Source organism: Cucurbita pepo, chromosome 19 (genome assembly GCF_057944985.1).
Source record: "Cucurbita pepo subsp. pepo isolate OVF chromosome 19, ASM5794498v1, whole genome shotgun sequence".
Lineage (NCBI taxonomy): Eukaryota > Viridiplantae > Streptophyta > Magnoliopsida > Cucurbitales > Cucurbitaceae > Cucurbita > Cucurbita pepo.
The window spans coordinates 1,255,616-1,279,999 of record NC_141816.1 but is presented as its reverse complement, the minus strand read 5'-3'; the positions used below and the strand labels follow the sequence as shown (position 1 = coordinate 1,279,999).

The 24,384-nt window shown below is 38.1% G+C and overlaps 4 protein-coding genes across 5 annotated transcripts; 2 read left to right on the top strand and 2 right to left on the bottom strand.

Moving 5' to 3' along the window:
- The first annotated feature begins 477 nt into the window (after nucleotides 1-477).
- Nucleotides 478-3,015, top strand: LOC111780898 (uncharacterized). Its single transcript, XM_023661246.2, has 3 exons — nucleotides 478-687; nucleotides 2,276-2,476; nucleotides 2,802-3,015. Exons 1-3 carry the CDS (start codon nucleotides 577-579, stop codon nucleotides 2,835-2,837), a joined length of 348 nt encoding a protein of 115 aa, XP_023517014.1. The 5' UTR covers nucleotides 478-576; the 3' UTR covers nucleotides 2,838-3,015.
- Nucleotides 3,016-4,758: 1,743 nt separating this feature from the next.
- On the top strand, nucleotides 4,759-6,394 carry LEA4-5 (Late Embryogenesis Abundant 4-5). The gene is made up of 2 exons (XM_023662482.2): nucleotides 4,759-4,914; nucleotides 5,734-6,394. The coding sequence occupies exons 1-2, from the start codon at nucleotides 4,807-4,809 to the stop codon at nucleotides 6,139-6,141; spliced, it is 516 nt and encodes a 171-aa protein (XP_023518250.1). The 5' UTR covers nucleotides 4,759-4,806; the 3' UTR covers nucleotides 6,142-6,394.
- A 6,405-nt stretch (nucleotides 6,395-12,799) lies between these two features.
- Nucleotides 12,800-16,447, bottom strand: LOC111781130 (protein PHOSPHATE STARVATION RESPONSE 3). 2 transcript variants are annotated; one of them, XM_087120115.1, is made up of 8 exons: nucleotides 16,114-16,447; nucleotides 14,780-15,230; nucleotides 14,493-14,691; nucleotides 14,334-14,410; nucleotides 14,195-14,234; nucleotides 13,918-13,972; nucleotides 13,756-13,825; nucleotides 12,800-13,275 (listed from the first exon to the last, which is right to left on the bottom strand). In XM_087120115.1, the coding sequence occupies exons 2-8, from the start codon at nucleotides 15,209-15,211 to the stop codon at nucleotides 13,093-13,095; spliced, it is 1,056 nt and encodes a 351-aa protein (XP_086976241.1). In that variant the 5' UTR covers nucleotides 15,212-15,230; nucleotides 16,114-16,447; the 3' UTR covers nucleotides 12,800-13,092. The 2 variants fall into 2 exon arrangements, with proteins under 2 accessions (XP_086976241.1, XP_023517343.2); XM_023661575.2 differs by lacking the exon at nucleotides 16,114-16,447 and having other exon boundaries at nucleotides 14,780-15,718.
- Nucleotides 16,448-17,103: 656 nt separating this feature from the next.
- Nucleotides 17,104-22,946, bottom strand: LOC111781045 (uncharacterized). The gene is made up of 7 exons (XM_023661442.2): nucleotides 22,688-22,946; nucleotides 20,838-20,939; nucleotides 20,698-20,748; nucleotides 20,531-20,582; nucleotides 20,364-20,422; nucleotides 17,648-17,693; nucleotides 17,104-17,316 (listed from the first exon to the last, which is right to left on the bottom strand). Exons 1-7 carry the CDS (start codon nucleotides 22,724-22,726, stop codon nucleotides 17,207-17,209), a joined length of 459 nt encoding a protein of 152 aa, XP_023517210.1. The 5' UTR covers nucleotides 22,727-22,946; the 3' UTR covers nucleotides 17,104-17,206.
- Between the last annotated feature and the right edge of the window lie 1,438 nt (nucleotides 22,947-24,384).

The window sequence follows — 24,384 nt, the reverse complement described above, 5'->3', positions numbered from 1 at the left end:
TGTGCTTTTGGAGGAGCTACCTGTGACTCAACAGGGGAGAAGGAGACATAAATGTCTGCTGAGAACCCGTCGATTCCTGAGCCATTTGTTCTCCTTCCTCAAGTTTAAGAGAAGCCACCAATTGCTCGGACGAGGTTTTTGAATAAAAAGTGTGCGGTGGGGAAATTTTTTTGGGAAGGTCGATTTGACTTAACCCAATTTAACTTTTATGATTGGGTTAGGTCCTCCGAATTAGTCAGATTATCGAGTCATAAGAACACCTTCTAAAACATGAAAATTAAAATTTTTAGTACGTGGATCGCATCTTGAAATTTTCCGGGTTAGGCCCATATAGAAATGAACGTGGCCCAATTGATTGTACGAAATGATGGCCCATAACAGAAAGCTTCACGTTTGGGCCCAATGATGAATGGAGGCCCAAAGAGTCATCGAGTAGCAGAGATAAAAGATGGAAAATGAGGGCAAATGATGCTGCAGATAAGAATCTTGGATCAGAAGAAGAAGAAGAAGAAGAAGAAGAAGAAGAAGAAGAAGAAGAAGAAGAAGAAGAAGAAGAAGAAGAAGAAGAAGAAGAAGATGCCTTGCCTCAACCTTTCTACGAATGTCAACCTGGAAGGTATCGATACCTCCTCTGTACTCTCTGAGGCTTCATCCACCGTTGCCAAGATCATCGGCAAACCAGAGGCCGTAGGGTTCTAACTCTCATCTCTCTTCAGATAATGTATTTGTTGTTATCGTGTTGTCGTTAGCTTTGCGATCGGTTCTTTTCCTTGATTTCTTTATTTTTGCTTAATTTCTCTGATTTCAGATTGTTCATTTCTCTGTGCTGAATGCATGTGTACTGAGTAAGGCTGATTGATTTATTTACTTATTGGTTTAGCCTTTACTTTTCTGTTTGATGCCGATCGATGAAGTTTTGATCAACTTGTTGATTTCACTGGCATTTTAGATTGGTCATGGAATGGAATGAGGCATTTTTTTTTTTTTTTTTTTTTTTTTTTTTTTTTTTTTTTGTTTTAAGATGGTACTTTTAGTGTTTCGCAATATTTTGTATGATGGATCTTAGAATATTGCTATTACTTATAGTGTGATCTATAGCTTTGCAGTTTAATGTTGATCTTATTGAATCATGCAGCTTATCAAATCGGTTATTTATCTTTTTAGTTGTATAACTCCTGCATGACGCTGTTAGTGAAACCTTACTGACGCAAATCCTGGTCTGACTAATTCAAGCACATTGAGATAACAATGGAAGAATACAAAGAAGACCATCCAGCCAATTATACCAAAAAAAAAAAAAAAAAAGCCTTCAAAGGATGCAGACTAAACTGAGGAAGGGCGATAATCTACTAAGATAAGACCTAATGAACAATTGCAATAATCGTTAGATACAAACATCCAAAGTGAGACGTTAAACCTAGTTTTGGATCAAATCCCCTACCTGAATCTCTCTGTCGGATCCTGTTATTTCCTTTGTAGCTAGATACCCCGTAAAAGTAGCCCTCCAAAGGGTGCTCCCCTCCTTCCTAAAGGGTGAATGGACCAGCAACTCCCTCCATCATATGACAATAGTCTCCGTTATGAGCCAAGCTGATCCCTAAAATCCTCAATTTCAAATTAGACTAGAAAATTAGCATTGCCACAACAGATGACCTAGGTCCTTAGATGTCTAGTTGCAGGGGATATGGCACTGTGGTCTTGGCGCAAAGGATGTAGGTCTTCGAACCCAATCCAGAGTATTAACACCCTATGAAGCACCTGCCAAGTAAAGACTTTGACCTTCTTTTAAATGTTTGCCTTGTATAACAAGGAGAGGAGCAAGGAGGGAATCCAGGGCTGCAGAAACAAGCAACCTTCTCTTAGATCCATTGGAGTTTGATTTCCTTGTCTTAAGAAACACCATTTCTTTTTAGTCTCTGAATCGAGGAATGAAATAGTGTTTTTTCCCCTTTGATTTCCTTGTCTTAAGAAACACCATTTCTTTTTAGTCCCTGAATCGAGGAATGAAATAGTGTTTTTTCCCCTTTGATTGCAGTGAAGGTCTCAGCTTTTTCTGTGACAGTAAATCTTAAGTTAGTACATTAGAGTACTTTCTTCTCTTTATTCATCCCAGACATTGTATTCTTAGCCAATTCAGCCTGTTATTAAGTTCTGCGTGAGTCTAGTTATGAGATTCGTTGCCGATGTTTACGGAAATTGTGTGCTTATTTGCCAATAAATTGGATTTTGTCAAGTTCTTTCCTATGTGTTAACTTGATCATCTTGCTGGAAGCAGTATGTGATGGTTGTGCTGAAGGGATCAGTACCCATGTCATTTGGTGGTAGCGAGCAGCCAGCAGCATATGGCGAGTTGGTGTCCATCGGGGGTCTGAATCCTGATGTCAACAAAAAACTGAGTGCTGCAGTTTCTGCAATTCTCGAGACAAAGTTATCCGTGCCCAAGTCGAGATTCTTCCTCAAATTTTACGACACCAAGGCAAGCTATTCCAACTTTTTAAGCTGTCCAAAAAATGGATGGGTTATTTGCATGCATGTAGTCACTTCTCATTGCATTTCTTATTTTTGTTTAGGCCCATCAGAGTCAAGAATATGCACAGTGTTTACATGCTTTACACCAGAACTAGAGATCATGTAACTATTATCTTTTACTATTTGAAACAAATAAAGCACAACTCCCATTGGTTTTTTAGCAGGCATTCGTATCACTCATAGACACTATTTTCACGGTGGCTTCGTCTAATGTCTTATGCTAAAACCCGGGAATTGTCCTGATATTTGCCTCTTTCTTTTTGCTGCTGCAGGGGTCTAACTTCGGATGGAATGGCTCCACTTTCTAAATGTCTACTATGAGCTGCATCTGTAGTATGTCTTAGAACTTCTCAACTTTTATGTGCCGAGACATATAAGAACTTGGTATTGCAAACACTTAGTACTTTATCGATTATTATCTGGATTGACTTGTGGTTATGAATCATGATCATGGGAAGATTTTAATGCATACAGCTCTTGCTATGATCTTGTTGGTGGGCTTGCTAGGAATACCGCTAGATTATTCATTGATATCTTGTTTAAGGGTGATAAGTTGAAGTGTTTGTTTTGTAAGCACTTAAAAAAGTTTCATCCTGCAGGTGAATTATGCTTCAATCGACATTTTTATATGTTAATGGGGTTCAACATTGATATTTTCACGATATTTAGATCTCGACCTTTTTGTCGATATTTGAGTAGGTAGAGAGGGTAACTGTGATGTACCACATTGGTTGGGGAGGAGAACAAACCACAATTTATAAGGGTGTGGAAACCTTCTCCTAGTAGACGTTTTAAAGCCTTGAGGGGAAGCTCGAAAGCCCAAAGAGGACAATATCTGCTAGCGGTGGATCTGACCCGTTACAAATGGTATCAGAGCCAAACACATGTGCCAGCTTTCTCGCCCTTCACCGAAGGGGGGTAGACACGAGGCAGTGTGCCAGTAAGGACATTGGGCCCCAAAGGGGGTGGATTTGGGGGCAGTCTCACGTTGATTGGAGGAAGGAAAGAGTGCCAGCGAGGACGTTGGGCTCCAAGGGAGGGTGGATTTGGGGGCGGTCTCACGTCGATTGGAGGAAGGAAAGAGTGCCAGCAAGGACGTTGTGCCCCAAAGGGGGGTGGATTGTGATGTACCACATTGGTTGGGGTGGAGAACAAATCACTATTTATAAGGGTGTGGAAACCTTTTCCTAGCAGACACGTTTTAAAGTCTTGAGAGGAGAAGTCCAAGTCCAAAAGGGAAAACTCAAAGAGGACAATATCGGCTAGCGGTGGATCTGAGTCGTTACCGTAACTATTTTGCATGTTATTTCATTTCAATGCATGAGCGAAAGTTACTTCATTATCATTGAAATATATAACCCACAAACATTGTGTTATGACCTTTCCAAACATTGATTTGAGATGAGTTTGGTCCAATTTTGGTTAAAATCTCATGAGTTTCTCTACTTCCAAATCTTATACACTCAGACTTTTGAAGGACGAGTTTGTGAGTTCTACCTCTCCGAAACACAAACAAGGAACAAATTATTCGGGGTTTCGTCAAAACATTGTAACAAACTCTTCAAGAGAAAAACTTTATGCTTTGGACTTCTTAAACCTTGAACGAAAACTAGTTGATCCAATTTTGGTCCAAATGTCATGAACAAGGGACGAACTTTTGATTTCTACCTCTCAAAAGTTTGAGTTATGGTCCAAACATTATGACAAATACTCGAGGACGATCTTCAGGGTTCGATATGGTCCAAACATCATGACAAATACTCAAGGACGACCCTTGAAGCCATAAATAGAGACAAGTTTGGTCCAATATATCGTGCAGAAAACGAACTTTGAGTTTTTAACTTTCAAATCTGATGAGTACGTTGCTCCAAGCATCCTCGAGATCTTGCTCGAGGATAAATTTCTACCTCTCTAAAGCTTATAATTAGGCCGAATTTCAAAACCTGAAAGAAAGACAAGTTTGGAGCAAATTTGTGCACATATTTACTAAAATGGTGACTCATATCTGCACCGACATCAATATTTTAATAAATGTTTGAGACAAAAGAATCCAATGGTAGGCAAAGACAGGTACGCTTCTTAAACCTTCCAAAACTGCCTCATCACATCCCTCACATCCTGACACGTAGCACCACGTGTCACACAGTAACCCAACAGCCTCCAATCCACTGCCACGTGTAATCTCACTTCCACGTGTCGCTCCCATACTTCACATAAAAATGCATTATAAGATACGAGATTGAGCAGCTTTGAACATTCAAAGAAAGAACTTCAAAAATGCAATCAGGAAAGAACGCAATGGAATCCATGAAGGAATCGGCCGCCAATGTTGCAGCCTCGGCGAAGGCTGGCATGGATAAGACCAAAGCCACCGTGCAAGAGAAGGTATATTTTGAGCTACTCCCATCTAAATGAGTTTATAAGTCCGGAATATTATCTCTATTGGTACCAGGTAAAATTCAAAGCAAACCCACTAGAGATTATACTCAAAGTGGACAATATCTTCGACTGTGGAGAGTCGTTATTCATGTTTATCCATGTTTATTGGAGTTATGCCCTTAATTTAGTCATGTCAATAGAACCTTCAAGTGTCCGTGTCGAACAAATGGTGTATTTTGTTCGAGGGCTCTAAAAAAACGTGTCGACCCTCAATTAAGGGAGGCTCATTTATAAGTCTGGAATATTATCTTTATTGGTATGAGGTAAAATTCAAAGCAAACCCACTAGAGATTATACTTAAAGTGGACAATATCTTTGACGGTGGAGAATCGTTATTCATGTTTATCCATGTTTATTGGAGTTATGCCCTTAATTTAGTCATGTCAATAGAATTCTAAGTGTCGAATAAAGAAATTCTTAGTCTCAAACATATAGCTAAAAGTGACTCGTGTCGAACAAATGATGTATTTTGTTCGAAGGCTCTAAAAAAACGTGTCGACCCTCAATTAAGGGAGGCTGTTTGAGGGCTACGTAGACCTCAAGGGAGGCTCTATGTGTACTTCCTTCCCCTTGTATTTGTGGAAGATCATAAATTTATAAGTGAGAAATGCTATCATTATTGGTACGAGGTCTCGTGGGAAACTCCAAATTAAAGCTATGAGAATTTACTCGAAATATTATTAGTCGTTATTCCTAACCAATTTTTTTTTTTTTTTTTTAATACATAAAACTGATTGAATAATGCTTTTTTTGATGATTATATAGATGGAGAAGGTGACGGCGCGTGACCCTTTAGCCAAAGAGATCGCAGAAGAGAAGAAACAGGCGAAAATTCATGAGGCGGAGCTCCACAAACAGGAGGCGCGTGAACACAACGCCGCCATGAAACAGGCTACAACCGCGACGGCCACTCACGGGATGCACCCGACAACTCATGGTACAGCGACGTACTCAACCACCGGAGCTCAGGGCTACACCACCGGGACCCAGCAGATGTCAGCCGTGCCTGGACACGGAACTGGGCAACCGACCGGCCAAGTTACGGAGGGTGTCGTGGGGACACATCCGATCGGACACCAGACTGGCACTGGGAGGACAACGACAGCCCACAACCCCAATGTCGGCGGCGGCGGCGATGCAACTCGCTACAGCACCGGCGGCGGGTATAGTTAAGATGGGAAGTTTGTTGGGTTTAGTACAATAATAAGTGGGCTTCTTGTTGTTTTAAGGTTGAAGTCCAAAGAGTTCGTGTTTGGTTTTAGGGTTTTATGTTATGTATGGTTGTTTATGGTTTGGATTGTTTTGTTTTGTTTTGTTTTGTTTGTAATTTGTATGGTTTTATGGTGTCCACTCTTTAGGTGATTTGTAGAGTGATGAATAAACTTGATATGTATGCAATTAAGGTATGGTTTGGATGCTTGGTTCATTCTTCCTATAATCATTTGAGCTTGGTTGATCCAATTTGAGCAACAAAGTCACGAATAAGCCCGAAAGAATAGTGTCTCGTTGCCCGCTCAAAACACGTGCCCACCTTCTCTATTCGCAATATTTGAAATGTTGAGTTTTGTGACACCGACATTGTTTTTATTAAGGGCGTCTTGACACTTTTGACACTCTTTATTAAGGGAAATGATGTCCTTATCAAGGGTGTCTCGACTCTCGTCTCACTAAAAGAGAACATTTTTATTAAGGTCGTCTCGGCATTTTTCTCATTAAGAGAGACAGTGTCTTTATTAAGTGTCTGTCGATAGGGTGACGATTTCTTTATTAAGGGCGTCACCAGGTAGACAATATCTTTATTAAGGGCATTTCGACATTCTTTACTAAGGTAGACGATGTCCAAGGGGGTCACCAGGTAGACAATATCCTTATTTGGGCATTCCGACATTCCTTACTAAGGAAGACGATGTCCTTACAAAGGGCGTCTCGTGGTAATATATTAAGAAAGACGCTGTCCTTATCAAGGGCGTCTTGAGGTAGACAATGACCTTATTAAGGGTGTCTCGACACTCCTTACTAAGGGACATGATGTCCTCATCAAGGGCGTCTCGAGGTAGACAATGACCTTATTAAGGGTGTCTCGACACTTTCTTTAGTAAGGGAGACGATGTCCTTATTAAGGACAAGACGAGATAGTGTAATAAAGAAGCTCATTCTTTGGTTCTACGATTCGACTTGGTTCCCCTGTTTTTACAAATTAGAGCGAGAGTATCAATTTATTTTGACTCTACCATTCAACCTGGTTTCATTATTTTTACAAGTTAGAGGAGGAAAATCAATTATTACCATAAATGAACATAATACTGAAAATCTAATAGTTATCTTATAAACACTTTTTTCAATGAAAATGAAGGTAGCTCGTATCGAACGAGTTTTATAAACACTTTTTTCAATGAAAATGAAGGTAGCTCGTATCGAACGTAACATCAACTATTACCCTTTAAATCATTAGAAAAGAAAAAAAAAAAAAAAGAGAGTAAAAGATAAAGACATATTCCAATCTTATTGAGAAAGATTTGTTGTTGGATTATTTTCTAACCTTAGAATAGGGGAGGTCTCTTTATTCTTTTCAATCCAAAATAAACCCATTTTATTAATGAAGGAACATAGAAGAACAAAATAAAGAATGGTTATGGTTTAAATTTGGCCTTTTCTTGTAGGGAATTTTCTTTTCCATTAAACATGGAAAAAGTAGTCTTTGGATTCTTCGGTTGAATATAAGAGAGATACATGAATGAATCGACACCACGTTTGATAGGTTATATGAACTTAAACGATAAATAGTTTGTCGCTCAATCATAAGAGCTAAAAGTTTAAGTATGTTTGACTTGAAACTATATGATACTCGAGTAAGGAGGGTACCTGAATGAACTAATGCAATATTCAAATGGGAGCAATCCGTAGTAGAAATTAGTTTGAGTTGGTGCCAATGTGGGACTCCCTTCGCCTATGGAGCCCTCGGTCAGCCTCTCCTTAATCGGTACACCCTTTATTCGACACTTGAGTCATTTTTTACTACACTTTTGAGGCTCAAACTTCTTTGTTCAACATTGACATGACTAAGTTAAGGGCATGACTCGGTTACCATGTTAAGAATCACGACTCTCCACAATGGTATGATATTGTCGACTTTGAGCATGAACTCTCATCACTTTGTTTTGGGCTTCCCCAAAAGACATCGTACCAACAGAGATTGTGTTCCTTAGTTATAAACCCATGACCATTCCCTAAATTAGCCAATGTGGGATTCCGTCCCAACAATTCTCAATAGTTTCAAGTCTTTTTGGTTAAATAAACTAAGCCATAGAGCATAGAGACGTATATGCGTTGATAAGCACATTGAACTATTCATGTCGTTGAGAGCCCACACAACCTCAACGATCATCCTACAACTCATCTCGTTTATATCTGAATCAAAAGGTATATCCCAATTCAACTCTGGGCTCTTGTTCTGCACACCTGCTGACATCTTTCGAAGCACGAGTATGATAAAAGTTATATTGTTATGCTGAGCCGCCATGAGCTTTTGATAACTTTATTGAACTTTCTCTTTTGTCTAGATGAGGAGTTTTTCGAGTTGTGGTGTTAGTCCACCGCTAACAGATATTGTCCGCGTTGGGCTTTCCCTTTCGAGCGTCCCCTTAAAGTTTTAAAATGTGTATGCTAGTGAGAGAGGTTTCCACATCCGTATAAGGGATGCTTCGTTTCCCTCTAACTGATGTGAAACTTCACAATCCACTTTGCGATCAAAACATGGGTGTTGCTTATGGGAAAAAATGTCGTCGCCGCCACTAAGGCCCGTGGCTTGCCCCCGTCTTTAGAACCGAGTTCCTGGTATATTGTCGAGATGCATTCATCAGGATAGAGACATCATGTGTGGGTCTATGTATAGATATTCATTGCGGAGGTTCGTGATTCCTAATGAACTAACATGTATCTGCTCAGGTTGGTATAGAATCCTGAACAGTCAAACTGTTACTCGTCGAATACAACAAATGGATGTCACCAGTGATGTGTGTTGCAGTCACGTCGATGAGAATGAATGAGTATCGATGGCTCATTGAGCACCAAACTCGATATGATTCATTGAAATGTGTGTATGCTATGCAAGAAACCCCATTTTGAAATGAAGTTTTGTTTAGTGAAAGCACACTCTCAACCGACATTAATACAGAAAATTTGAAGTGTCGAAGCTCGGAAGACTAGTAATAAGAATTCAAATTGAAAGACAAAATCTCCCCGATAACATATATAGTCGACCTTTATATTAAAGCACACTTGAAGGTTCAATTAAATATGTATATCTAAGGCTAGTGTTGTCGTAGCATCGATAGTAGGACATAAGACTGATTGCAATACCCACAGACCAATTTACAATGTCTCCGTAATGTTGGCAAGGATTTTCTTCGGCTAATGATACCTCGATCCTGAAGCCTTCAAAGTATCTTTTTGATACGCGGCTCGAGATGTATGAAAAATTCGCTGCTGATATATCCTGCCCAATTTGAACTGTAATCTTAGGTGAATAGTAGATTCAAGAAATCCAACATGCACCATTTTTTCATTATTGCAACGTACAAAAAATTTATTAGCTCAACTCTATACTCGAATCTCTAATCAGACTTAAATGTTGAAGAGTGTTACAAGTAAGCAACACGTCTCCTACATGTATTTTCTCCACTTCCTTTTTCTCACCCGTCGTGGACTCGTGCTCGAGAAAGAATAAGGCAACTTCCTACCCAAAAATCATCATCGACCCATATAAACATATCGTTTTCTCCTTACATACAAAGACAAAATTACCCCCAAATTAAGAAAAAAATTGAGAAGTTTGGTGAGCCTAAATTGGTAATTGGTGTGGTTTGGATGATAGGGACAATGCTACCAATCTATTGACTTTTGTTGTGTAAACTCACTTGGAAATTGGGATAAGAACCATGTTCCATGTCTTCCTCCACTTTTGTCGACATACCTAAGCTTTGTCTTTTCACTTGTCTGTTTGCGTTACCCCTTGCTACAGATATACACGGCCCGGGATAGGAACGGGAAGTCTTCTTTGTCCTCGTCCCTGCCACCTATTTATTCTCCATTTCTGTGAAACTTTTCATTTATTTTTACGGGATCATAGAGGAGATTCTTCTTCATAAGTAATTTTTATCGGTTCAATCTTAAAAAAAAAAAATAGTTATTTTAAAGTTTTTATTTTTCAATATAATTTTTATTAAAAAATTGTACAAATTAACGTTTAACCTAATTTCTAAAAATTCAAATTTTAATATTATAAGATAGCCTACCAATTAAAAAAATCTACAACGTAATATTTAGTTTAAACATTATCACCCGAGCCTCAAAATTAATTAACTCATTTTTTTAATATAGCCAAAAAGCACGTATGTATTTTTAATATGTATTGAAAATATATTTATATGAAATGGGATGGAGAATTTGGCAGGGACGGAGACGGGGAATATAATTCCGTCCCCAACCCCAATTACTTGACGGGGAAAAATATCTTCACTCACTCTTCATTCCCCGTCTAAATGAGGAATTCTCTCTCTCTGTTCGAGACAGATCCCCACGAAACCCTAGTCCCGTGGGTAAAACGTGGAATTTTGTAGCTATCTTTAGTATCTCGAATATTAAAATGATTTCTTTTTTTAGTAATTTGAAATATATATATATACAAAGAAAGTTGGTCTTATCTAAACTTTTTTTTAATCTAGTTTATAAAATGATACATTGTTTAAGAACATGATCCAAGAAAAAGATGAATCGAGGCGGCCAAAATGATATAAACAATCTAGAGAAGAACCTAGATCCTTACCAAATTCGTCTCATTTTGTTTATAATTTTCCAATTTAGTTCTTCAATGTTCCAAAGCTCTACTATAATTAAATATTCAAGTTTTGGTTCTATATTTGTTCTTATTATCCTTAATTATCCATATAATTGTTAGCTTGCTATCAAATTTTGTTAAACGCTATGCTCCGACGTGTGGTCGACACGTTGGTAATATCTATAGATGGAAAATGGGCTCTAAACGATCATGAGTAATGGCTTCAAGATGTGTATTAATGATGTGTAGACAGGTTAATACGAAAGGCATGGTCTTGTAATTCATGGTTTAATCCTTTAATAATATTTTGATTCTTTCATTTAAAGTTTAACTATTCACGGTATGTTATTTGTGTGGTTTGAAATGTATGTGGCTGACATATAATAAGATGTGTTGGACGATGAAAGTCCGCTAATTTAGGGAATAATCATGGGCTTATAATCAAAAAATACTTTCTACATTGGTGTGAAGCCTTTTGGGGAAGCCCAAAGCAAAGCCATGAGAGTAGTGCTCATCTAACGTGGTATCAGAGTCATGCCCTAAACTTAGTTGTGCCAATAGATTGGTAAATCCTCAAATGTCGAACAAAGGACTCCAAAAGAAAAGGAGTCGAGCCTTGATTAAGGGGAGGCGTACTTTGTTCGAAGGGAGGTGTTGGATGATGAAAGTCATACTCCTCAAATAGGTTTAAAAAAAAAACTCAAGGTCAGATCAACTTCGAGATCAAAACAACAAGAGTCGAAGACTGGTGAGAAAATACTATGGACCAGTTGAAGTTATTCACAAGATCAGAAAGGCGTCGTATAGGATCCATTTGCTCGCTCCTATGGGTGCAGACTAGCCTTGTTGTCCACGTCAATAACATGAAATACTACTCTTCTGAAGTAAAAGACGTCAAGCACAAAGAGGTGACACGACCTCGCACAAAGAAGAAGAATCACGAAGCAAAAGATATAGGAGAAACTTTGACGGAGGAGACGCGAAGAGCCAACGAACCAAGAAACATTCCAAATTAATCGTACATTAATACTTTAATTAGTTAATATTCCTCAAATCAAGATGGAATGGAATCTATACCAAATTAGAAAAGCCAAGGAGGTAAAGGTCAAGAATCTTAAGTGTTTGTTGGCTTCCAACTCTTATCCCTTTGGGACAAATTTAAATTAAAATTGTTGATAAGAGATAGATGGCAAAGATTTGGTTATAAAAGTTGACATTTATTTATTGATTTAATATCAACTTCCCAAGAACATAGCATAACACACCTCTTTTTAAAATGCATATTCTATTTGGAATTTTGGGTTCTATATCACTTTCTTTGTTTCTTTTGATCCATATATTTGCTGGCTGTATGTTGCCGTTTTGTTGTTCTTGGCTCTTCGATTCTTCAAAAGACCAAGTGTTTGCCAATTCGTTTGGCTCCGTGCTATAATTTAAACGATTTTCGTCGATCGATTTGATTTTTAAGATTTGTATGTGTTCAGCTATGGGTATGCTATGAACTTGTTCGTTAAAGATTTAGTTATTTTGAATTTATATTTAGGTTCAAGAAAATGTAACAGCTCAAACCCACCGTTAGCCGATATTGTCCTCTTTGGACTTTCTCTGGGGAGAGGTTTCCACATTCTTATAAAGAATAGAATGTTCCATTCTCTTCTCCCACCGATGTGAGATCCTACCATCCAGCGTCCTTTGTTGACATTTTCGTGGGATCTCATTCGTTGGCCTATCGCCAAATGTGACCATATTACCAGATAAACATAGGGAGCGGTGTCATCATTGTCCTTTATGACCATATCACCAAATTTTCAAATACATAGTTGTGACCATGATGCCACTAAAATATGGAGGACCATCTCGTCTTTTTCCTTAAATTAACATCTTCAGAATCACTCTCTTTTAAATATGTTCTCGACTCCAACCTACTCATTGTCGAGAGTCATCGACTTGGTTTTCGCATCACATAGTCAACTTTTAAAATCTTAGACAAAACAATAAAAGAAGAAGAAATTTCAAGCATGAAATCACATCATTTCTGTTGGTACAATACTTTTCACAACTTGGAACTGACAATTAACATAAACAAAAACCATTGCTGGTTTCTTGAATTCAACTTCTCAAAAGCTTTCTATATCCCACACTACTCTGTAATTTCTTTACCCTTTTATGTTCTGGTTTCAACAGGACTCAATCTGCAGTGTTCATCGTATGATGTTCGAAAGAAAGAAGATGGTGAACCCAAAATGAGTGGTTATATACTGGAAGTGTTGGTGGCTGGCTCTTAGGAGCTAACTTATCTTCGATGGGAACTGAGCGTTTCGGATGCTTTCGGGTGTCGGGAACGGCGGGTCGTCGGAGTTGTTGAAGCCATTGGTTCTGAAGAAGCATTTGTTTGTTTCCTGTTGCTGGTCAAACATCATCTTGAGCTGCTTCCCTTGTTCTTCAATTTGCAGCTGTAGCTTCCTCTGAATCTGTAAGAACAACAAAATAAGGCTCACAGAAAATTTACAGCCAGGAATTCTTGTTTTCGTGTGTCCTGTCGATTTCAAAGCGAATTCAAATTTCGATCAAATGATTAACTAAAAAATTCTTAATCTAAATTGAAAGTTATGAATCATTAGACAATAATCGAAGATTTACAGACCTAAGACAAGGTCTATAATTCAAAGCTTATCGTTTAAAAGTTTAGAGACTAAACTTGTAATTCATCCATTTTATTTGATTCTTTCAACGTGCACTCACCGGAGGTACAAATGTATATATATTAACTCGAGTTGATCATGTTTCGAATCATCAGACAATAATAAAGAATTTAAAGACCTAAGACAATGTCTATAGTTTATAGTTTATCGGACACGAATTTAAAAGTTCAGAGACTAAACTTGTAAATTTAGCCATTTTATTTGAATCTTTCAACGTGCACTCGAAGGAGGAAAAAAAGTGTATATTACCTCGAGTTGATCATGAAGACGCCTCTGAACATCTAGCTGCAGTTGGAGAGCATCTTTAATTTGCAAGGCACTGTTACACAAAATCATTCACTTCCATTAGCACTTTCCAACATACATTTCAACATCTTAATATAATTTCCATATGGGTTACAAGAAGCTAACGTTTTCATATCCAGTTGGGCAACTTCAATCATGCTGTTCCTTCTATCAGATTTCCCTGCATTTCAAAACATTATTGTTGAAGTGATCTTCATTCAAGAACTGGCTACCTTTTTTTTAAGAAAAACTAAAGAAATTGGCTTCTTCTGGACATGTCAACAACACAAAATGGGAGTTTTTCCAGGAAAGAACTCATTGTTGATGAGTCCAGATTCAAAGCTTCAAGAACAAACAGAACAGGGTATTGAAATTAATGGTTTTTCACTATGGAAATCTATACTTTCTGCAGATTCTGGCATGTATTTTGCTATCCGATATTTCTACAAAGCAAAAATATGAGCACAGAAATCAGTACTTATGGGGCAAAAACCAAGTTCAAATCATTCAAAACTGTTCTACAGATTTCTTCATTTTGGTACCTGCAAATGGCTCTTCACATGGAATATGGTCAATCCCTCTGAATCCATCAGCTTCAAAATTGCTTTTGGCGTTGCCTCTGTAACACTAACCACAAATCAGCTCTGAAAATGACAATTCAAGAAAGCTCCATGAAAATCAGCTTTAATGTTGTTACTTACTCTCAGCACCACCAAGACGATTAACGCAGTCAACAAACTTCTCATGGAGATCTTGCGTCCATCTGATTCTTGTTTTGGTGGTGAATCCATTTCCATTGAAGGAAGAAGAAGAGCTTCCATAGCCCACAGAAGCACCCAAGCCGGAGAATCTTGGAGAGATCTTCTCTTGTGAAGAACAGAAACTTGGATTATAACATTCCTGAATTATCAAACAAGAGAAATAGATTCATAAAATATGACAAAGAGAATGGAAAATGATCATCAGATGGAGAGTAGAAATTGCGTACTCCTTGATCTTTGAAAGGAACTGAATAGTGCTTCTCAATTGAGTGAGAACAATCATCAAACACCTTGTGGTCACTGGAAAAACTCTTCGGAAAGCCATCGAATCTCCTCTTACAGAGTTGAGATTTCACAACCGATTGCAAGGTGTTTCTGAATTCAGAATCTGCGCCACTCTTCTCCGTCAAGTCGAGAGATAGATTCTCGCCGGAGGATTGAAAAATGGCTGAAATCGAATCGGAAGCCCGATCGAAAGACGACGAACCAGTCCGAAACTCAATCGGAGGTATCCCCATGCATTGCTCCGTCGCGAAGAACGCCGAAGCAGGAGATTCGAACAGATTGATGATAGTCGAACTCGATTTAGACGAACCAAAATCTTGCTGTTCTAACGATTCAACTTCCTCCATGGCTGGTAACGGAACACAAGTTCCCATCCTCCATGGCTGCTGTGCCCTGAAATTCTGAAAACAATCAGCAACCATTCCATGGTTTTGTTGAATTTCTTGCATCGAATCGATTCCGTAATCGTTCATTTACAATATTTCCGATGAAACAACCTCAAAATCTCCGTTTCCGCTCAACAATCCGGGCTTCCAAACAGAGAATTAAGAGGGGAAAAAAAGGAGATACAGATAAAGAGCATAAACAACATCAACGCATGGCATACAATTCCTTATTCGCGAAGACTTGATGCGTAAGATATGATGAATAACAGCGAATGAGAACAGAGACTATTCGAGGAATTTGAGATGGGAACGAAGAAGGAGGAATCGATAAATCCGCACAAACAAAAAACGAAAGAGAGCTAGAACACAGAATTGAAGAACAAATTGGAATGAATCGTCGCTTCGATACGGAAGCTATTTTCATGTTGCTTCATACCACTTTCATGGAAATTTGTAATTAAAAAATATTGTTTTTTTTTTTTTTTTTTTTTTGTCAACCCATTTAAATTATTATTCTTATTTTATTTATTATTATTTTTTAAAATATGACTAATTTAGAAAGACTTAGTTTGCATTTAATATATTTTCTTTTTTAATCTCTCAAATATATAAACTTGTTTTGTTCTTGGTTGGAGTTTGAACTAAATTTTACTTAGATTTAATTTTGGAAGCATGATAGAAAATGTTATTATATATAATTTGGAGGACTTGCTATAAGAGTTTGAAGAAGGCAGAATCTCGAGCTAGAGATACTTGAGTTTTAGGTATGACCTAATAAGAGGCTATTTTGTATCGGGAGAATGCGGAGACAATTCATGATCTTCGTAATCGGATTTGGGTAAAAGCGAAGAAGCATATTTGAAGAAAATATAATCTCGAGCTAGGGATACCTGAGTTTTGGTATGTCCTAATAAAAGACTATCCTGTACTCGGAGAGTTGGGAGACAACTGATGATGATCTTCATAATGGGGTTTGGGTAAAATCGAAGAAGCATATTTGAAAAAGACGGGAGCTCGAGCTAGGGATACTTGAGTTTTAGGTATGACCTAGTAAAAGACTATTTTGTATTGGGAGAATTAGGAGATAACTTATGATCTTCATAATGGGGTTTGAGTAAAATCGAAGAATCATATTTGACGAATACAGAATCTCGAGCTGGGGATACTTGAATTTTAGGTATGACCTAATAAGAGGATATTTTGTATCAAGAGAGTGAGGAGACAACTCATAATCTTCGTAATGGGGTTTGGATAAAATAGAAGAGTCATATTTGAAGAAGATAAAATCTCGAGCTAAAGTACTTGAATTTTAGTAACGACCTAATAAAGAGATATTTTGTATCGGGAGAGTGAGGAGACAACTCATAACTAAACTCCTTGGGTCGGAGTTGTATCAATTCCCTAATAGCTAAACTCAAAGAGATGTTTTTAATTAAATTGAATTGGTTTTATTCATTGTTTTTAAGTAACATCTCCGTTGATTAGTGCTAAAAAAAAATCGACCCAAACCCTGATAGCTATATTTGAAATATTCCACGTTTTACATAAAATGAACATTGATTAACATGATATAATGCTAAAATAATACATGTAACGACCCAAACCTACCGCTAACAAATATTGTCCAATTCGAGTTCTCCTTTATGGGCTTCCCCTCAATGTTTTAGAGCGTGTCTGCTAAGGAAAGATTTTCACATACTTATAAGTGATCTTTCATTTCTCTCCAACCAATGTGGGATCTCACAATACTCTTGTGCTTTGCCTCAAATTAATACAGTGATATACCGAACTTCAAATATCGTTGATATACCTAAAGTTTCATCTCTTATAAGATAAGTGCTCGTCTTCTATATACTTTAATTGTTAATATATGAACGATATATCACTAATATACTTGCTTGATATGATATTGATATATTCTAGAAGGGTAAGATTGAAAAGACATGGCTGAATGATAAGATGAAGAAAAAAGTTGATATTGAATTACATGGTAGAAGATGATCTTGAATCGTGAGTCTTGTCATCTTTTGAAGGAGACATGGCTGAATGATAAGATGATGAAAAAAGTTGGGCCAAAGCTGGAACAGCCCCACCTGTAAAGCATTCATTTAATATCAACTCAACTTTTGTACCTAAAACCATCTTTCACAGACCCGTTTTACGACTAAATTTAGACATTTGAAAGTTAGATCGATGCGTTCGATGCTCGAAGAACAAAGATGAATATGGTATTTTAACCCAATTTCAGTGCAGTAGTTGATACTCAAAATGTGTTCATGTTTCCAAAGCTAACAAAATGGCATTGCAGATCATTGCTACTCATCCTAACAAGGTAAAGCAATTGTGTTTGCATTTCTATGAAGCATTTTTGCAGAAAGAAGAACAGAACAGCTCCAGTTATTAAACAACGATAAAAGAACTAACCTGCCATTCCTGCACAAGCTGAAGAAAACACAATCACGGGAGGAGCCTGCAAGTGAGACAAAATTTGCAGTAATCATTAACTCTAATGAGGTGTAATGTTTCCACTTGAGAGAGAACTAGAACATTAAATTTTCGTCTTAAGACCCATTCATCACTGTTTAATTTTCACGAGCAAATTTGGTTTTGTCATTAGCTATCTAGTGAGTGAGAGCATTATTCTATATCAAGCTGCAATGGATTGACTCTTTCTAGAATTGTAACAGTCAAAGCCCGCCGCTAGTAGATATTGTCTGTTTTGGCCTGTTACGTATCACCATCAACCTCACGAATTTAAAACGTGTCTGGTAGGGAGAGGTTTCCACACCCTTAGAAGGAATACTTCGTTCCCCTCTCCAACCATTGTGGGATCTCACAATACCATTTAGAAGTGTCAGTCTTCTTCGAATTGGCTTTCTTTCCTAGATGGCTTTGGAGAGTTTTCAAAGATCATGAACTCGTGAGGCGAAAAAACATAGCTGGCAAATACGCGTATGGGTACAATGCAAGAGAGTTCGAAGGTTTCTTTGAACATCATGTATTTTCCTCCTAGATGAAAAGTGACAATCATGTTCAGGATAGAAAATATGCTTCCTAACAGGCAACCCAATGATAGAGAAATATGAACATTCTATTTAAAACACTCCTCCAAGAATAGGCTTCACATCATAACAGCTACTGGAAAAATGCGCACATTCCTTCATGAATCTTAATAGAGTTTGTTAGATGCTTTTCTACCTTGGCTAAGGAGCCATTAGGACATCAGGAAACTAATTAACAAGAGAAGGGTCAGGAAGGCCATGGATCCCCACCAAAAGACCCTCCTTTTCACGAGAACATTTTTGTGAGATCCCACACCGGTTGGAGAGGGGAACGAAACATTCCTTATAAGGGTGTAGAAACTTCTCCCTAGTGGACGCATTTTAAAACCGTGAGGGAAAGCCCAGAAGGGAAAGCCCAAAGAGGACAATATCTGCTAGCGGTGGGCTTGAGCTGTTACAAATGGTATGAGAGTCAAACATCAAGCGGTGTGCCAGCAAGGACGTTGGGTCTCCAGAGGGGGGTGGATTGTGAAATCCCACATCAGTTGGAGAGGGGAACGAAGCATTCCTCATAAGAGTATAGAAACCTCTCCCTAGTGGACGCGTTTCAAAACCGTGAGGGGAAGCCCAGAAGGAAAAACTCAAAGAGGACAATATCTGCTAGCGATGAGCTTGGACTATTACAAGACAATATCCGCTAGTGGTGGGCTTGGGCTGTTACAAATGATATCAGAGTCAGACACCAAGTGGTGTGCCAACAAGGACGTTGGGTCTCCAGAGGGGAGTGGATTGTGAAATCCCACATCAGTTGAAGAGGGGAACGAAGCATTCCTCATAAGAGTATAGAAGCCTCTCCCTAGTGGACGCGTTTCAAAACCTTGAGAGAAAGTCCAGAAGGAAAAACTCAAAGAGAATAATATTTGCTAGCAATGGGCTTCGACTATTACAATCTTCCAACTTCATATATAGACCAAGCCCTTCAATGATGTCCATCAATCTCCCACTAAAACCAAGCCAAAGCAACTCCCATCAAAAGGAATTGTCAAGCAACTCCCTTTTCTGACTATAATTAGGCCTCCATGTTTTGGGCCACTTTCAGTCCTTTCTTTCTTTAGTGCGTGTAAACTTGATCGGTGGCCTATCAAAATTTTGCAAAACCATCCCAAACAATTATATTCGACCAAGATTTCACTCAAGAACCTAACAATGTTGTAGTCTCTAGTGACCACCATGGTTTGTAGAAGCAGTTACACGTTCCCTTTAGATGTTTTTAAGGTATTTATTTTCCACAGCAGATATTGTCCGTTTTAGCCTGTTACGTATCGCTGTTAGCCTCACAATTTTAAAATGCATCTACTAGGGAGAGGTTTCACACCCTTTGTAAGAAATGTTTCGTTCCCTCTCCAACCAATATGAAATCTCACAAGCCACCCCCCTTTGAGGGCCCAACGTCCTCGCTGACACAGCGCCCGATGCCTGACTCTGATACCATTTGTAATAGCCCAAGCCCACTACTAGCAGATATTGTCCTGTTTGGGCTTTCCCTTCCTCGCTTCCCCTCAAGGTTTTTTAACGCGTCTACTAGGGAGAGGTTTCACACCCTTGTAAGAAATGTTTCGTTCCCTCTCCAACCAATATGAGATCTCACAATCCACCCCCTTGAGGGCCTAGCGTCCTCGCTAGCACAGCGCCCAGTGCCTGGCTCTTATACCATTTGTAACATCCCAAGCCCACCGCTAGTAGATATTGTCCTCTTTGGGCTTTCCCTTCCAGGCTTCCCCTCAAAGTTTTTTAACGCGTCTACTAGGGAAAGGTTTCACACCCTTATAAGAAATGTTTCGTTCCCCTCTCCAACCGACGTGGGGATCACACAAATAGGTTTATGCTAATGGACAACAAAAGTATAAGATTTTTGGTGAATAGCATGATTGACAACCTTAATTTTCAGAATGTGTTCCTAAGACCTTTCAGAAATTTGGAAGAAACCTCAGCAATGTTGCTATTAACTAATATTGTACAAACTACTAAATCTTCTATCACATCAAAAGAAAGACTAGAAATCAGAGAATCAAAAATACCTGGAAATAGATTTTGGAACAGTTCATAATTATAACAAGGGAAAGCAATAAGGTACTTACACCAATAAGAAAATGCAACCACATAGGCCCTTTCACTGATCTCTGGACAACCGGCATCACTGCAATGACATTAAAAAATATGAGATATTACTTGATACAAGAAAACGACGAACATAACAACTCGTATTGTATTTGTTGGATTTATCGAAAGGCGAGGGGTATATTACCATGATTAAATCCATAAAAAGCACTGGCAGTACCACCAACAGCAGAGCCAATCTAAGAGATGTACAAAACATTCCAACAGGAAAGCGAACAAGATTACGACAAGTTACAATTTTCTAGATGATAGAAAACGATGAGTTCGTGGTGATGTTTGAAAAAAGAATAATACCATAGAGAAACTATCCCTAATAAGAGGAGGAATTGTCCAAGCACTGGTTTCCTGCAATATGCATACGGAAATACAGATTAAAGCGAGACTCGGGTGCAGTTCAAGAAAATATAAGAAAATTTAGAATGAAGGCACAAGACCATATCCTTCGAGAGAGGACCCGCACAGTGTTGACATCTCATATTACTCTTGCTAATGAGGTTGCTATCGCCTTTTCCTTGTTGCTCGCTTTCACTATCTCCCTGATAACACAGTTATTTCATATTATATATTACGAGAAAGAAGTTAACCTGAGCTTATCTCATTTGGTTAAGGTATTATGTATCTATTCAGGAAATCGAAAATAACGAAGTATAGTCAAGGTCAAATTCTTACTTCTCATCTACTATGCATTAATTTTCATTCCAGTTTTATGTTCATCAATAATTAATGGCCCAATGTTACTTCACTTATCCACTTATCTACATTCTTTTCTCCCCAACACTAGATTTCTTTTATAGAACAACAGTTAAAGGCATCTTCGCTTCGATATATGAAGTTGTAAGTTTGAATCTCCATTTTCACATGTAATGCAATATTCTAAAAGAAAACTCGAAAATTGAATTACTTTTATTTGGCAATGATCATAGTATGTAACAGCCCAAGCCCACGCTAGTAGATATTATCCGCTTTGGCCCGTTACATATCGCCGTTAGCCTCACAGTTTTAAAACGCGTTTGCTAGGGAGAGGTTTCACACCCTTATAAAGAATATTTTATTCCCCTCTCCAACCGATGTGGGATCTCACAATCCACCCCCCTTCGGGGCCTAGTGTCCTCGCTAGCACACCGCCCGGTGTCTAGCTCTGATACCATTTTGTAACAGCCCAAGCTCACCGCTAGCAGATATTTTCTGCTTTGGCTCGTTATCTATCGTCATCGGCCTCATGGTTTTAAAAAACGTCTGTTAGGAAGAGGTTTCCACACCCTTATAAACAATGTTTTGTTCCCCTCTCCAACCGACGTGAGATCTCACATAGTATCTCCACAATATTATGTTTAACATCTAACATCGAAAAGAACGAGTACAAATTTTTCAAGACTTCATGTCTCTCTATAAAAGACTACCATTTCCAATGATTTCTTAACCTTTCCTTCCCTTCCCCATCTACCTTTAGTTCTAACTCTAGTAATAAAATTCACATAATTACACATCCGATTACATCAACACCTTATTTGGCTTCATAATCACACGTTCTCTCTATCCCATTTGCCCACCATTTCTACCTAAGGCCCCAACAGTTATCTCTTATGTGTTATGTTCCAACACATAGCTCTTCACCTCCCAACACATTGGCCCTTAATTACTTATACCAAGTGTAACGGCCCAAGCCCACCGCTAGCAGATATTGTCCTCTTTGAGCTTTCCCTTTCGGACTTCCCCTCAAGGTTTTTAAAACACGTATGCTAAGGAGAGGTTTCCACACCCTTATAAAGAATGTTTCGTTCTCCTCCACAACCGATATGGGATCTCACAATTCAAACCTCGCCAAATTAGCCCTTACCCCTTTCTACCAAAAACAATGACATTTAGCTCATTACCTCACAGCGCACTGACCCTTGACCATTTATACTCAAAACCCTAATACTCACCCTTATAGATTCAAACATGTCAATTCCCAATCCTGTTTACCAGGTGCCCTACTACCTACCTTAACAAGTTTTACTTCCTTAGCCTTTAATAAATTAACAACACTATCACAGTTTTCTCATAAACACAAATGAAGCATGAGCGTACATGGCATGAACTTTTACAAACATTCGAAGCACCATGATTTTAACTCAATCTCACAAATCTTTAGCATGCTAACGCATCAAGTCTATATTCAAATTAGTAGAAGGGGTCAATAAATCATATAAAAACATATCACAAACATGATATTCCAAGATTAAAACTCATTGATAATAGTTAAATCACGAATCTATACCACCTGAATCGCTTAGATTCTTACCAAAAACATTGCCACCAACTTGGGATCTTGGTGGTTCATCACACAAGGGGAGCTAGCGCACCAGGTAGTCACTGTAGGTCTCAATCACCGCATAAAGGTCTTGCAGTTACAGATCTTGCCGATGCAGCGAAGTCGCAACCCAGAAGTTGTCGTCGTGAGTGTGTCGCCGTCGAGCGGTGCTGGCTGCCGCAGGCGGTGTCGCGAGGAAGATATATAGCCGCCGCAAGGTGTCGCTCAATATTTCTAGAAGCGTATTAAAAAAAAAGAATTAAAATAGAAATAAAGACTTTTTTCTGGTTTTAGTTTTTTATTTATTCTATTTATATTATTTGAAGATAATGCAAATTGTAATATATATATATATATATATATATATATATATATATATTTTTTTTTTTTTTTTTTTTTTCTTTTATAATAACACCAGTATAAATAAAATATCATTGAGAATTATAATTAAATTTATCTAAAAAATTCTAAAAAAATTCTGATAAACTCGTGATTATATGGATGAAATAGTTATTACCGATTTTAAAATATACCCATGAATTTTCAAAAGTTTAGAAAGGATCTATGAGAGATAAGACAGTCAGTCAGTTGACAGTAAAAAAAAAAAATTAAAAAAAGTATGTTAATATTATTTTTAAAATTTTGTAGATATTTTTGCATAATCCCGTTTATCAATGTTTTAAAATGCAATTTTATGAAATTGAAAATGTAACAAAAAAAAGTCAATAGGTCGGGTTTGACCCATTTGTCGACCTGCTACAGAACTTAGTTTTGGTCAAAAGATTTGTTGTTACATGTCATAGTATATGGATTACTAAAATAACTGGAAGTGAGTATGATGCACGTTATGATCATGAGATTATATATTAGAACTGTGATGTTTATGATGCATGTATGTATGTAAACCATGTCATAATATGATGACGAGATCCTAGTCAAATAATCGATATTGATTGTATGCTACTAATAAGAGTAACGATAATATTTTTTTGTGAAGGAAATGGTTAAAACGATTACATCATGAGTTATACTGCACATCGTTATCAGATAAAAACCTCATGCATTATGTTCATGAGAAATATTTTTTAGAAAACTGGATGTATGGTCACGAGGGAGAGTAGCGATATGGCTTCTCGGTGTTTCCATGGAATATGGTCACAACTATAATTTTGAAAACTTGGCTATACGACCACGAGGGAGAGTGACAATATGTATTGTGAGATCCTACATCAGTTGGAGAGAGGAATGAAGTATTCGTTATAACGGTGTGGAAACCTCTCCCTAATAGACACGTTTTAAAAGCTTGAGAGAAAGCCCAAAGATGACAATATCTATTAGCGTGGTTTTGGGCTATTACAAATGGTATCAAAGCAGAACACCGGGCAATGTGCCAGTCAGGACGCTAGCCCCCCAAAGGGGGTGGATTGCGAGACACATCGGTTGAGAGGAGAACGAAACATTCCCTATATGGGTGTAGAAATCTCTCCTCAGTAGACGTGGAAGATAGTCTGTGAGATACCACATCGGCTAGAGAGGGGAACGAACCGTTCTTTATAAGAGTGTGGAAACCTCTCTGACAAACCTTTTTGGCTCTATATTTGGAGCGTCTTTTAGGCACCCTTTGATGTTTTCGTGGCGATATGGTCACGATTATAATTTTGTAGACTTGGCAATATAGCCCTAAGGAA